The sequence below is a fragment of the Alligator mississippiensis genome, chromosome 5, assembly GCF_030867095.1.
Source record: "Alligator mississippiensis isolate rAllMis1 chromosome 5, rAllMis1, whole genome shotgun sequence".
NCBI classification, from domain to species: domain Eukaryota; kingdom Metazoa; phylum Chordata; order Crocodylia; family Alligatoridae; genus Alligator; species Alligator mississippiensis.
Genome location: NC_081828.1, coordinates 1,265,790 through 1,279,858, shown reverse-complemented (window position 1 = coordinate 1,279,858; position 14,069 = coordinate 1,265,790). Strand labels below are relative to the sequence as shown.

At 54.6% G+C, this 14,069-nt stretch overlaps 1 protein-coding gene across 12 annotated transcripts in view; it reads right to left on the bottom strand.

Annotated features, from left to right (window-relative positions):
- Nucleotides 1-14,069, bottom strand: part of ST3GAL3 (ST3 beta-galactoside alpha-2,3-sialyltransferase 3) — a 267,669-nt gene that overhangs the window by 71,868 nt on the left and 181,732 nt on the right. For all 12 annotated transcript variants that reach the window (XM_059727709.1, XM_059727708.1, XM_059727707.1 and 9 more), the window contains one exon: nucleotides 696-759. In XM_059727709.1, coding sequence (XP_059583692.1) covers nucleotides 696-759 — 64 coding nt within the window. The remainder of the gene's footprint in view (nucleotides 1-695; nucleotides 760-14,069) is intronic.

Below are 14,069 nucleotides of genomic sequence, written 5' to 3'. Positions count from 1 at the left end.
AGCTCCAGACATTTTTCTTCGAGCCTCAAAAGCCCATTTAGGCTCTCTCCCACACCCTCTCCAGCGTTTCAGTAGGAGGGAAGCATCAGGCTCCGTCTCCTGATGGAGGGTGCGAGGGCAACCTGCAAGCTCCCTCTCCCAGTCCAGGGGAGCAGCTGTGGGGAGGAATCTAGGGACTGCCGGGGATTTTCTGCAGGGAGCTCTGTGCTGGGACAGGGGAGCAGAAAGGAGCTCATTCTGAGCGCACACCCTGCAGCATGGCAGCCCAAACCCCCCGGCCCCTCTGAGGGTCCCAGTCACATCCCAGCTGGAAGCGCGAGGCATTAGTGAGATTTGGTTGGACAAGCTGGCTCCTCCTCTCTGTCTGAAACCCTGGTCTGAGTCTGCTGGTGGAGGGACGGGAGGAGGGGCAGCGGGTTACAGTGCTTGCTGAATCCCAGTCAGTCGCTTGCTTGACAAGCTGGCAGCGGCACGCAGCGCCACACATTTTGCAGCGATAGAGCAGGATGAGTCTAAATGTAAATGTTGGCTCCTGAGGGTGCGACCTAACCAGTTTCCAGTGCTAGCAGGCTCGCTGGGACAACCACCCCATCCCCTGCTCCCAGCCCACTGAGGCAGGCCCCTGAGGGCTCGTTCTGGAAATGTGAGGAGCTGTGGCTATTAGCTCCCTCTGCTCCCGAAAGATCTCGTCTTACCTGTCAAGGGCTGGAGTTAGGCGGTAATCTTTGGTTGCTGCCAGGATGGCTTTGATCAGATTATCTGGGGAGAAAGGAGAGGAGGTGTTAGGAAGGTCATCCTGCTTCAGACGAGCTCTCCCCTCTAACGAGGACGGCGTGTAAACCTGGGAGGTTAATACAGTGCAACTCACACGGAGGGGTGAGAGGATGTGCACTTTCGGAGCAAAGACAGCCCACTTCCAATGATCAGGAGTTACGAGGCCATGTAACTGCTGGTACCCCAGACCCTCCGTGCAATGTTATATATGAATATTTCTACGAATAGCAGCTCGAATCCTGGCAGATTCTGTCCCAAAGCCAGAGGTGATGTGCCAGTTACAGGTTAACTGTTGCTGTTCATCTTGAGCCTTACTACAGGGGCTGGAAGGTTTGACTTATGCCAATGCAGACTTGCCTCTGAATTCAGTCCACAAACGGTGGAAGAAGGTTTATTACAGAGAGATAGAGCTGGGAACTTTAAAGCAGATTAGCTGGTTTGACTGAAACATGTCTAACGAGCACCCCTGGGGAAGTGGTGCCTCTGCTGGTCCTGGAACAAAGATATTTTGGGCCTGCTGTGTGTACACATCCCCTTTCTAAACAGGGTTTAGTGAGCAGCTGCATACAGTACCACTTTTCTGCCACTGATTCAATGATACAATCTTGGGATAACCTTACAGATGTATTTTCCGATATCCTGGGCCCAGTTGTTACTACCTCTTACCTGGGAAACTTGTAGCATCTATCCCACAGGACAACGGATATCTGTACAACTCCACTTTGTCCTGGGATAAAGTGGCTTACCCACCAGCTGGCAGAGCTGGTGGAGCTCTGCCAGCCTGCAAGGGAAAACTCTGTTTTCCATGTTTTTCTCCTTTAAAAGAGAATCAATTTTAAAAGATTTTTGAAATATTTTTAAAGTCTGTTTGTGACCCTTTCATATATTCTTGTGACTTTTGGGTCAAGATCCACAGGCTGAGAAACGCCGTTTTATCAGATCAACTGCATACGCTGGGAGAGATGTTGGCCCATCTCTCAGCGAGGGGTGTAAGCTGTCCTAGCCGAGGGGATCCCTTTGGGAGCAGGCTGGGTGAAGAGAGTGGTTTCTCAGTTTTCCAAGGTGCCCCTGCACAGCCGGGACCGGAGGAAGGACGCTCTGTGCCCAAAAGCTTGTCTCTCATCTCTCCCGATGACAGCGGCAATTCACTGCCTGCAACGATAACGGAGGAACAAGCTGGAGTGGCCAGCTGGGCGCAGGTCACCGGGCTGGCTTGCTGGCTTGAGGTTAGAGTGGTTCAAGCAGAAAATCCTCTCCTACAAGTGCCATGCCGCAAACACGAGGACCTGCATTCGTGGGTAACAAACAGGTCCCTGGCTGGCAAGTGGCAGTGGCAGCGGTGGCCACGGGGTACCGGCGCCGTCACAGGTCTGGGCTTCTCAGAACAAGGCATCAATGGAAGCAGTGGATCCTCCCAGGCCCTGCACTGCCAGGGCACGCTGGAAATTTACTGTGGGCATCGGGCAGCCTGGAGGAAGGAAGGAGCGGAAGCCAAGCTATTGCCTTGTTTTCTTTTTTCTCCTTTAAATAGCAAACGAGCTGATTTTCCCACCGGAACATCCCTTTTCACTGCCCTCTGCTTCCTCAGAAGGATTCCCGCTGCCCCGGTCTCAGCAGCTGCCCACAGACGACCTCTCCAGCACCGGCGCAGGTCCCAGGCACTCCTCTCTGCGGCAGCACTGGGTTACGGTGACCCCAGCCAGCACCGCGCCACAGGGCCCCACTTGGCATCGCTCATACTTTGAAATTGCATGGAAAGCTTCTGTAACAGTGGCTGCGATTCCCACGCAGCTTCCCAGAAAAGAAAGCAAAGGGCTGTCTCTCGAGGACTGCGGAGTTCGCTGCCAGCGTCTCGGACTGCAGATCCATCCAACTCCCCCATCCTTTTCTTGGATCAGTTTTACTCAGGAGTGCTGGGCACCTCCACACCATGCTGAAACATATTTCTGACTCTCGTGGTCCAATAATCCCCCATTTTCCTTCTCTCTCCCTAAAACTCAGCACCCTGCCTTTGGCAGAGGCTCGGGACCGGGCCAGCTCAGGCACTCAGGAGAAGTAAGTGGGCATCAGGAACCCAGCTCGGGAACCAAGATTAGATGCTGAAACTCCTGAAGGGATGATCCAAAGAAGGAAATAAAATAAAAGATGATGGTGGGATGCTACCACTGGCAACCAAGGCTGGCCAGGAGGGATGCTCTGCTGGACACCCGGCACTGCTCTGCCCAGCACGCAGCATCCCAGAGCTCCCCAAGCGACAGGGAAGGCAGCTTCATGGCCCAGGATGGAAACGCTGACCTGAGGGTCTTCCTGACAAGAGGGACCGTTCTATGAAGGACAAACTACTTCCATGCTCGCACTGAGTTGCTCTAGTTAGCGCCCGAGCTGTGCTCTCCGCCTGTCCATGCTAGTGCTGCTCCACACGCCTGCCGCTCCAATGCATTCGGTGCCCATCCCCACCTTCCCAACTCAGCTGCCCAATCCACATGACTGGCACAACACGGGCAGTGCCACTGCCCGCCCTCTTATCCTGCCTACTGTCCTCTCCTTCGGCCCACCCGGATAAAAGGGGAGTTCATGCTCCAAAACCCGCTCAGGCCCTGACCCTCCCGGCCTGCCAAAAATGGCCCAGCCGGTGCTGGCTGTTCTGGTATTCCTGAAAAGCATGTGGGCTTCTGCCGGGAAACTTGCTCAGTGCAACCAGCTCGCCTCGCACCCGTCAAACAGCCCCTGGAGAGCCTGTTTTGATGCTCGCCCTGTGGCCTGGGCTATTCACATGCTGCATCTTCTCCTGTGTGTTCTCTGGGCTTGTTCTTCTTGCTTTGCAGTAGCGAGGACCGAGAGGGAAGCCCTGGCCTGCCCTCAGATGCCGATTAGATTTTGATGGCATGAACAGAGCAACAGCCATTTGTGCGGCTGATCGTGGAGCTCACGAGCACCCCATTACCGATAAGAAGAGCTTGGGCTCTTCGAATGCCCGACTGCCAAGTGCACCGGTGTGATGCTGCGTGTCCCAGACACCACCTCGGAAAACAGCCACTGCTCTTGGTTTTGGTTTTTTTTTTGGTTCCTGTCACGTGAAAACCCACTGGAGTGGCCTGGTTTGCTGGACAGCCTCTGACTCATTTTCCGAGGATGCTGGCGAAGCGCCTTTGCTCCTCGCAGCCCGGAGGCACAAAGCTGCTGCGTGACACCCGGGAGCGAGGGGAGGAAACACAGGGACCGTCCCTGAACCAGCTGCATTTGTTTATGAGTCCTGACCCCGCACTCCCCTCTGACACTGCTGGGTTGAGATGAGACCCCCCCACACACACGCACCTCACTGGCAGCCACTGCCCTCCCCAACACGGAGCCACGAGGGCTCTTCTGTTCGGAAAGGAGACAAACGATTCAGTGACTCGCTGGCTGGACCACGGCAGCTCTCTGGAGGTGCAGGCACAGGGCTCAGCAAGCTACCTGTATTTCCAAGGTACGCCTGAGGCTCTCTCACCCCAGCATGGAAGGTCTCCATTGCAACTGTAGAGCCCCACGCAGAACAGGATGCATCGAGTGTTGCGCCCCGCTGGCAAGCGAAATGCCCAAGGGAAATCCTGTCTTCAGATACACAGACTCAGATCAGACGTGCACCCTTCCCGCAGGCACCAGTTTCAGAGAAGCGCAGATCCTCGGTCTCTCAGAGCTGTCGGGACTCCAAGGCCTGCCGTGCGGATGAGGCGTGGAGTCTGCAAGCGTCTCCCTGGAGCGAAGGCAGACAGCGCTCTTCCCTGAGGACGGCTCAGTGTTTCCCCTTCTGTCACCCACCCCGGCGGTATGAGGAGCCGCCTGCCTGAGTCAGGAAAGCCCACACGAGGGTTTCGAGGGCAGGGTGTTTTGAGCAAGCGCTGCCAGCCTGCAGCTGGTGCTCGGTGAGGCACCGCCAGTGTGCTGAGTGTTTTACTAGCACGAGCATTCAAGCCCGGCACTCCTCCCTGCACAGCACCCGAAACGCTGGCTATCACTCACCACAATCCTAAAAATGTGTGGCTTTTATACAGACCCTTCCCAGCGCAGAACCTTAGGGCCAGAAGGGACCTCAAGGTCACCTGGTCCAAGCCCTGCAGAGATGCAGGAGTCACGGCCGCAGGCAGACCGCAACGAGCTGGACAGACACCCGTGAGTTCAGACTCACAACTGCCTGCCACAGGGCAGGCGAGTGACTTTCTCCCCTCTCACAGGGGTCGATATTGAGACTGAAAGAACAGAGACTGACCAGGGGCCTTGGTGGCAGAGGCAGGAAGAGAAGCCAGAAGCCCTGTACCCTCGCTTCGAAAACCTCATCCTAATTCTTCCTCCTCTGTCTGTGTTCTGACCCAGCGCCAAATTAACAGCAACAGGAACAAAGAGATCAAACCACTAACCTCCAGCCCCTGCTCCCTACTAGCAGGGGAGGGGTACGTCAGAAAAGCAAACCACCCAGGACATGACTTCTAAGCCCATGCCCTGGTTTGCTGTTGCCCCTTCCTGTCACTTTTCACGCAGACAGCAGATGCTGGGGAAGGGCCCTGCTCCTGTGTCAATCGATCGCCATGCGCACCCGTCCTGCTGCATAAGCAGAGGAACGCTTTGAACACATCTTCCCTTCATCTGGAGGAGGCGTTGGCTACACTGCGGTATATTAGCCAAGAACCTCAGGTGCTGCAATATATTCTGCCCCGTTTGTCTCCAGAATACGGGAGCATTCAAAGGCAGGGCAGCACGGCGTGGCTTTCTGGGCCCCAAGTGCATCTTGACTTTGGGCTGACCTTGAAATCAGCCGATTCTGGGTAAAAACTAGAAGCAAACAGCAAAGAAATGAGCAGGCAATGCCCCCACTAAGAGAAGCCACCTTGGTCTGCCTGCTGGCATTGCTACCCATGCTATTTGCATGGACGAGCAAAGAACTTCACGGGGATGTCAACATTTACGGAGGGCGGTTTCTGACCCAGGAGCTCCAGAAACGAGCCCTCAGAAAGTGGAGAAGTTCTCGCCCATCAGGGTCACTGCTGTGCCACTTCCTGCTGCTCTTCCAGGGCTCGCCGGCACGTCTCGATGCTAAAATGGCTAAGAGCACTCACGGCATCGAGCTCCCCTGCCAGGCACCCTCCTTGCAGCACAGCCGTGCGCAGCTCTGGTTCAAAGCAGATGTCTGGTTTTTGAACTCGTGCAGAAGTCTGCCCCAACCAATCATCAGAGAAGAAGAAACAGTTACCAGATTTGCCCTTTTGAGTCCTTTTTAAACAGAGCTAAGGATATCCCACCCCTGCACTTCTTGCTTGCTATGGGGGCGAGGCAGGGCCCACATGCTGTTGGGAACAGGCAGCAATGCAGCAGCCTGCCCATCACAGGGCAAAGACAGCAAGGTGATCTGATCTAGCAGGGCAGACCAAAAGCCAGGTGAGATACCTGTGTGCAACAACGTGGCTTCTGCAGAGACAAAGGCTGGGAGAAGAGCTCTAGAAAGAGCTATAAAAGGAGAAATGAGTACAGTGGTCCACTGCAAATTGCAGTTGTGATGTCTAAGCGTATCTGTGTTTTATCAGAGATAAAAATATTCTTCATGCCAGGAAGCCAGATGTGGAGGCGAGACGCTCTGCAACTGGAGGAATGCATGGGGAAGGAAGAAGAGGAGGAGGGGAGGGGAAGAAAGGGGAAAGGGGAAAGGGACCTCTGAAGGGGCTCTGATGTGTCAGCTTTAGCAGGCCCTGGACTGCTCTACTTTCACCAAGACTACACCATCTTCTGCTCCAGGGACCTGCGGGCACCTAAAAGTGGCTAGAAAGCTCTGAACCCGGGCCCCTTCCCTGAGGCACCGACACTGGAAGGAAAACTTACAGAGGAAGCCACGGATGAGAACAATTAGCTGTGGCACGAGGTGGCAATTAGTGCAGGTGCCCCAGCAAAGCCTTGGCTTCTTTGCCACGGGACATGTGGCCAACTCCAGACATCCCTCCTGTGTCATGCGGGAACAGAGTCCCCGTTTCTGGGACGCTTTCACACTACACAAAACCAACATGCCTCAAAGAGGCCCTTAATGCAGCTGGGGGAAAAACTGGTGCTTTCTAGAGCCCCGAGCTGGGTGCCAGTTCTGAGTGGCAGGACAGTCACGCCCCCTGGCACAGATATCACCTCCAAAGGCAAGCAGACTCACTGCCACAAGGCAGGCGCTCTGAAAGCAACAATAGATCACTGGAAAGCTGCAATTATCAGCACAATTGCTGCTTCCCTGGGTGGAGGCTTGGTTTGGTTGGTTTGTAAGCAAGAAGCGTCTGGCACGGCGCACACTGCTGTCCAGCAGAGCTCTGGCAATGCCTCCTTCCTCGCTCAGAGGCATCACAGCCAGGCCCTGACTGCACCTCCCTGCTTAGCAGCACTGATGCTCCCTAAGCTGCGTCTAGTGACAAATCCTATTGATTGAGATTTCCAAAAATAGGCAGGGATTCCTATGACCTTGCTGGCTGGTCTTTCTGCTTCCAGCCACTGTGCGGAGACTAGAAGCACTGTTTGCGTTTCGGTCACTAGTGAATCCAGCCCATAACTTAGTGATTCTCGATCTTTAGGGCCTCATAGTGACCCTCCACAGACTGGCGGCCCCCTGAAAAAATGCCAGTTCTTAGTTTGCACTTGTTTTTCAACTACAGAAAAATAATGGAAATGCAAAAAATCTAGAACTCTTGGTTCAGAAATGACACTTTTTATTAGACCAAGGGAGAAACTGCCAAAAAAAAATATCTTTTTCTGCAAGTTTTTGGGCTCACATGCCCTTCATCAGGTTCAGGGAAAGTTAAAGATGGCAAAAAGTCTCCATATGTAGGAAATAAACTTCATTTTTATACAGAAGCTGAAGCTGGAAATCTGTCCCTCTGGGTCCATGAGAGTGTCTTTGTGAGGTGCTCTTTGCTGTGCATTTCTTTCTGTCTTAGACCAACACGGGTACCAAAAACACCCCAGAAAAATAACGGAGCAATTCTTCTGCTGCAAAGCACTCCGAAGACCCCAACAGGCCAGAATGCTTTTAACACTGGATTCCTGTTTGAAATCTCTGGGTGAATCATGTTTACACACCTAACAGTGCTAAGACTGCGCGGCACCCTGTGGCACCCTTGAAAGGATCTCAAGGCACTGCAGGGTGCCACAGCACCCTGGTTGGGAATCACGGCCATACAGCAGGGCACTCCTGGGAGAGACTCCAGAGGCCCCTGGATGCTGCCGCACGCTCACCTCCGACAGATGAGCGCTGCCAGATGGGGCGGACATCAGAACAAGAGACGCCACGTCGGGTCAGACCACGGGGTCCATCTGTCACTCAGCTCCACCCCTTTGTGTGAAAGCAAAATATCATCTCAGGTCAGTGTGAGCCTCCTCCCTCCCTGGGGGAACCCGCCGATGGCTCCTCGCTTCTGCGGGAGCCAGCGATGCACACAACAGCACCGCTCCAGGTTTGGATTCAGTCTCAATGGGAAATCCTGACGTTTAGCCCGAGCTGGTGTTCAACACTTCGCTGCTGTGCGAGGCAGTCCCTGGCTCACCCTGCATGACCCAGCCACTTGCTGGAAGTCACTAGATAACCTTTGGTCAAGTTGGCTTCCCACCAGCAATCGTGATTTACTGGTCACGCCCAAACCCCCGCTTATCGGATAGCGCTGTACACTCATGACTGCACCTTCGCAGCAGCTGCTCCAGGGAGCCCCGAGGCGGGCACTCAATTCTGCCCAAGTGCCAGGATCCTTGCAGAAGTACTTAGCAAAAAGGAAGAAGGATGATCCCTTTGATTAAGGGCCTGGAGGAAAAACCTTACAATGAAAGACTAAGGGATCTGGGGCTGTCCAGCCTGGGGAAGAGAAGACTGAGGGAGGATTTGGTGGCCGTTTATAAGTATGTCAGGGTGAATATCGGGAGAAAAACTGCTCACTGGGGTGCCCCAGGGGAGGACAAAGAAAAATGGTCATAATCTGTCAGAGGATGGTTTCAGGTCGGGTGTAAGGAAGAACTTCTTCACGGTAAGGGTGACCAGAATCTGGAATGGACGTCCCATGGAGGTGGTGCAGTCCCCAACCTTGGAAGTCTTCAGGAGGAGACTGGACAGACACCTTGCTGGGATCACTTGATCTCAGCACTATTCCTGCCCAGAGCAGGGGGTTGGACTCGATGATCTTTCGAGGTCCCTTCCCGCCCTTCATTTCTGCGATGCTATGATTCTTTGTCCCTACGGCTGCCTGACAGATTTGCACCCTGGAGCTGCCACTCCCTGCTCAGGCAGCTGGGCTCGCTCTTGGACCTTGAACCACGGGTTTTAAGGACAACGTCTGGGAAACCTGGCAAAAAGCTCCTTCCATCCCTCTGCCTCACTGGCATCATCTCCTCTCCTGTTCACCCTGACAGAGACGGCTCCCCACAGCTGCGTGCAGATACAGGACGTGGAACAAAACCACAACCTGGATCTGGTACCTGCAGCTCTTTAATAGAGAGCTGCTGGAAAGAGCATGCATGGCAAATTGAATCTTTGTGTAGTCTACCACCTGGATCATATCCGAGGAGCGGCGAATAGAAGACAGCCTTCTGCAAGCAGCGTGGACTTCTGAAAGGACTGTCGTGCTGTTTGACCTCTCCAATGCCGCGAGCACCTTCCAACTCTTTGCAAATGGCATTTTCAGGGATGCTTCAGATCAGTTGGTCACGGTGTATTTTGATGATACTCTAATTTCTTCCAAGTACTGGATGCTCCATGATACACAAGGGTGCCAGGTCCTAGACGGTCCCCCTTCAAAATTATTTGTATGCAAAGCTGGAAAACATGCAAGCTTGGCCAGTCCCACGTAGAATTCCAGGTCCCCAAAAGGGCCTGGAAACAGACCTGGGCAAGATCAGGGCCATCGTCGACGGGATCCCGCCGAGTGCGGCATTTTTGGGAATCACCAGCTTTAATCAGGGATTAACTGGGGACCTCTCCAGATGAACACCCCCTGACTGTCCTGCTCCAGGAGAAGGACTGTTTCTCCTGGTCACGGAAACCCAGGCTGTCTGTGTGAGGTACAGCAAGCTTGTCAGTCCCCAGCTAAACCCTTCCCACAAGTGGAAGTGGATGCCTGGGGCTTCGCAATGAGACTTGCCTCTTCCAGTGGATAAGCCCTGGGAATGAGCTTTGCCCTTGCACCTGATATGCCCGTAAACTGACTCCTGGGCAGCAGCAGTACAGTACTGGGACAAGGAGCTCTTATCCATCAAGGCCATGTCAAGGGGCAGGGCCAGCTACTCTAAGGTGCCCAGTTCCTGAGCTACATCCTCATGGACCAAGAGAGCCAAGCGTCTTGTATACCACAAGGAGCCTAAACCAGGGGCAAAGCTGCTAGTCCCAGGCTTTTTTAGGCCTTGAAATCAGACTGAACAGGAGTTGCAAGACCATCCCCAGGCCTCTGAAGATACCCAGCACCAGGGTCTGACCCACGATTTCCGAAAGGGGGTGAGGGAGCAGCACCCCCCACTTCAGGCTGGCGGCAGGCCCTGCTTCCAGACACCTCTGTCCCGTGTGGACAGACCACGCTGCGGGAGCCTCTGGGGAGTTTTTAAAGTCCTAAAGCAGGTGAAAACACTCCCTCCCTCCCGCTTTCTACTCCACCCTTGGGGCAGCAGAGAAAGGCAGGCGTGGGAATGGGATGGGGGGCGGGGTGGGGAGGGGGCATTTCTTTGATTGCAAAGGGGAAGGGAAATCTTTTCACCTGCTTTAGGAACTTGCTCCCACGGTGTGGTCCCAACCTGAAAGGGGGTGCAGCCATGCCACTGCCCCCCACCCCTGGATCCACCCCTGCCCAGCATGCGTTTTGCTGACTGATCCCTTTCAGGCACTCCTGGCTTTGCTGCAGGGGACAAGGTTTAGTTCTGGCTGCCCACAGGAAGGCTTCGCTCCACCTGTCCTCCGGCCACATAAAATCACTGGTCCGCAGCACCTTCCAGGCTGCCCAACACACGCTGCCAGCAGCACCCTGCAGGATCTGCTCCTTGCCTGAAAGGCTCCGGAGTCTGAATCCTTTCTAAAAGGAACCCTAATGCACGAACGCAAGAAGCCAGGTGAAAAGGGGCTCGCTACAGGCTTCAATTCAAAGATCTACATGCAAAACCCTGGGAGATGGCAGCTTCAGCAGTGGGAGGCAAAAGAAGACGCTGAGAAACTATTTCTTATTGCACCGTTACCTTCAAGCAGTGAAATGGAAGTGTAGCCGGTTGGCTAGACATTTTCAGGAGCTAGAAGTGGAGGGAACCCCTTCCACCATGTCCCCTCACAAAGAAGCCCCTAACGGGAGGACAAGACAGCAGGACTCCCAATGACCAGATGCTAGTCGCACAAGTCATAAGCAAAAGCACGTCACCACCAGCGGGCCGGAGCTGAAAGCCTCTAAACACCAAATCCTCTCCCCAGCCTGACGTGCGTTGGGCGATCTCAACCACGAGCGTTAAGAGGCATCCTAACGCACAGGCTGAGAAACCCTCCCCATCTGTTTCAGCACAGGCACGTCTCCTCGCGACTCCCCCGGCCATCCTGTCTGCTCGGCTTTTCCCACACGCACCCCAGCTCCGACTGCCTTCAGCTCGCACAAGCTCTGTGACTTCTCTCCGCGCTGCCTGCCTCGGCCGGCTGTTTGGATACCATTAGACGGGCTCTGACTGAAGGCCCTAATGAGGTGTTGATCCCATCATCAAGTCACTCAATTCATCCAAGACGCGCCCCTTGAGAGGGCAAGAAAAGACCGAGGCACGAATTCCAAGTGACGTGTGACATGAAGAGGGGCGCCATCCGTATCGCTAGAACGCACGGCCTGTCAGCACGGCCATTAAAAACCCTGGTCTACAGCGATTTATAATTCATCCCTCCCACACACAGAAATTGCTCCGGACTGAAACTTGGCACAGAGCTGAGTCCCAGGAGGGCATTAAAAAAAATCCATTCAGCTGTTTCCGTCCCATTGCTCAAGCTCTCAGCCGTTTAAATAATGGTGATTTCTCATTTCTCCTTTTAACAGAGGAAATCCAACATAAAACACCAGATTTACATAACACTGTGGCGGTGACACAAGCTGGCAGCAAGCCCCGTGCAGGCTGCCAGGGCCACGCCGTCATCCCTTCCTGGCGAGTTTCTCCACGTGGATCCAGCTCATGCAGAGGATTTTTGTCGGGCCCAGCTGTCACCCCAAGCCTTGCTCCACCCTGACCAGGAGGCCTGCCCTTGCCCGCACCACGCGGCGCACCTGTTGCAAGAGGCTTGTTCCCTCTTGTGCCCAAGGCAGCACTTCTACTGCTGGTCCCAGCAGCCCTTTCCAGCTCTCCTGTGCCCAGGGCTGGGAGAAGCACGCAGCACTGCAGGAGAGAAACGTGCCAGCCCGAGGAGAGAGGGGCTACAGCACCAGTCAGAAAAGACTCATCAATGGTGTCTTGGCTTTAATCAGCGAGTTCTTTCCTGCTGCCCCGCTCAGCCGACAGAATCCACTTCCCGGACGGGACTGAGAAACAGGCACAACCGTCCTGGGACCAGGGCAGCCCTGTCCTGGAGCCCGGTGGTTACACCAGGTGCTTTATCTGGGAGTGGGAGTGGAGTCAGTGCCCAGCTCTCATGGTTGTGAAAAAGAAACTTGAAAAATACGATGGGATTCCTTGTGTCAGTGCTGCACGGTGCCTGCCTGAGTCTGCCCAGAGCCTGAAACCGGAGCTGCCCTCCTCGTGCCTTTGGGGGATAGTGCAGCCGGCCACCCACACTGACACCTCCTGTCCTATTCATGGAAGCAGCTGCACCTTGGCCGCTGGGGTAGGTAACAGGCCCTGCCTTGCTGCTACCATAGCTCCGTGCCGTGGGATGCCCCAAATGCAGCCCTACCACCACCACTCCAAAAAAGAACCAGGCAGGGCCACAGAGGGGATCCAGGCTGCGATGTGCCCAGAGCAGTGATTCTCAGTCCAGTAACTGCAGCACCCTGGGCTGCCTGGAGATCCTTTCCAGGGTGCCACGGGGCGCCACACAATGTCAGCACACCAAGGTGTGCAGACAGGTTTCACAAGATAAGCCCAGAGATTTCCAATAGGAATCCAGAGTGTAAAAGGCAGTCTGGCCTGCTGAGTTCTTGGCAACAGAAGAGTTGCTCTGTCATTTTCCATCATCAAAAAATAAGTGAAAACTAAGAACTGGCATTTTCCAAGGGCTGCCTTGAGTCTAAGGAGGTTGAGGACCATTGGCCTAGACTAGCCTCAGGTTGCTTTAATTGAGTCCTGCCTGCCTGAGCCACAACACAGAGTCTTAGGCTATAAACAGATGTTGTCCTTGGAGCAGGATCAGTGGTGCCAGGATGCTCTCCAGCCTAATTAATCCACTTCACTGGGTGACATAGATGTCACCTGTTGTCCTGAGTCAAGGCATGGCAGTGCAATACGTGCATTGGGGGAATCTCATGCTGGGGAATTCCTGATACACACAGGATCAGACCCCTGAAGCCCTGGGAGCACCTGCCTGGGGTGGCTGGAGAGTGCAGGTAGCTCTGGGCTGCCCACGCTCTCCCACCATAAAGCAAGCAGACATTGGCCACAAAAAAGCAGCACACATTTTTTATCACCTTTTGTCATGGCCTTGATTTTGGGCATTTGTGGCGCAACAAGGGGCATGGACGTCTGTTTGCTCGGGCTCCGTGCTGCCATAAAAATGTTTATGGTGGCACAAAGGTGACGTCTGTTTGCAGCCTTACAGCAGTTTGCCACGACTCGCAGAGAAGCTGCTGCTTTCCGCGTATTCAGACGGCTGCCAGGACCAGGCACTGGAGTTGGCCCCAACGAGGTGGGTCTGCCTTGTGCAAAGTCCGTGCCTGTGGTATCTGAGTGGGCCTTGGTCTGCTGAAGAGCCTCAGGCTCCCCACACGTGGCAGAGCTATGGAAGTACTTCTGTGGCCCCTCAGAGCATGAGTAGAGCTGCCACCTGCCGAGATGGCAAATGAAAAACTGATCGCATGGGGTTCAAATCCACCAGTGAGCAGCGCTGCTCTCTGTTCTTGGGGCTGTCAGCTAGACGACACCCTCCCAGCAGCGTGAGGACTGAAGGGGCGCTGCTGCCGCTGCCAACCCACCAGCTGCAGCCTATCCCTGCTGGGGATGCAGCATCTGGTGAAGGCTCCCCAGCAGAGCATCCTGGACCTAATGGCACTGCTGCCTCTGATCCCCCTGCAGTCTAGTCCGCACTCCCAGGCCCAGCGGTTAGGAGACCAGTCTCCAGAGGTGACAGCGCTGGATGCACACACTGCATTCAGCATGGA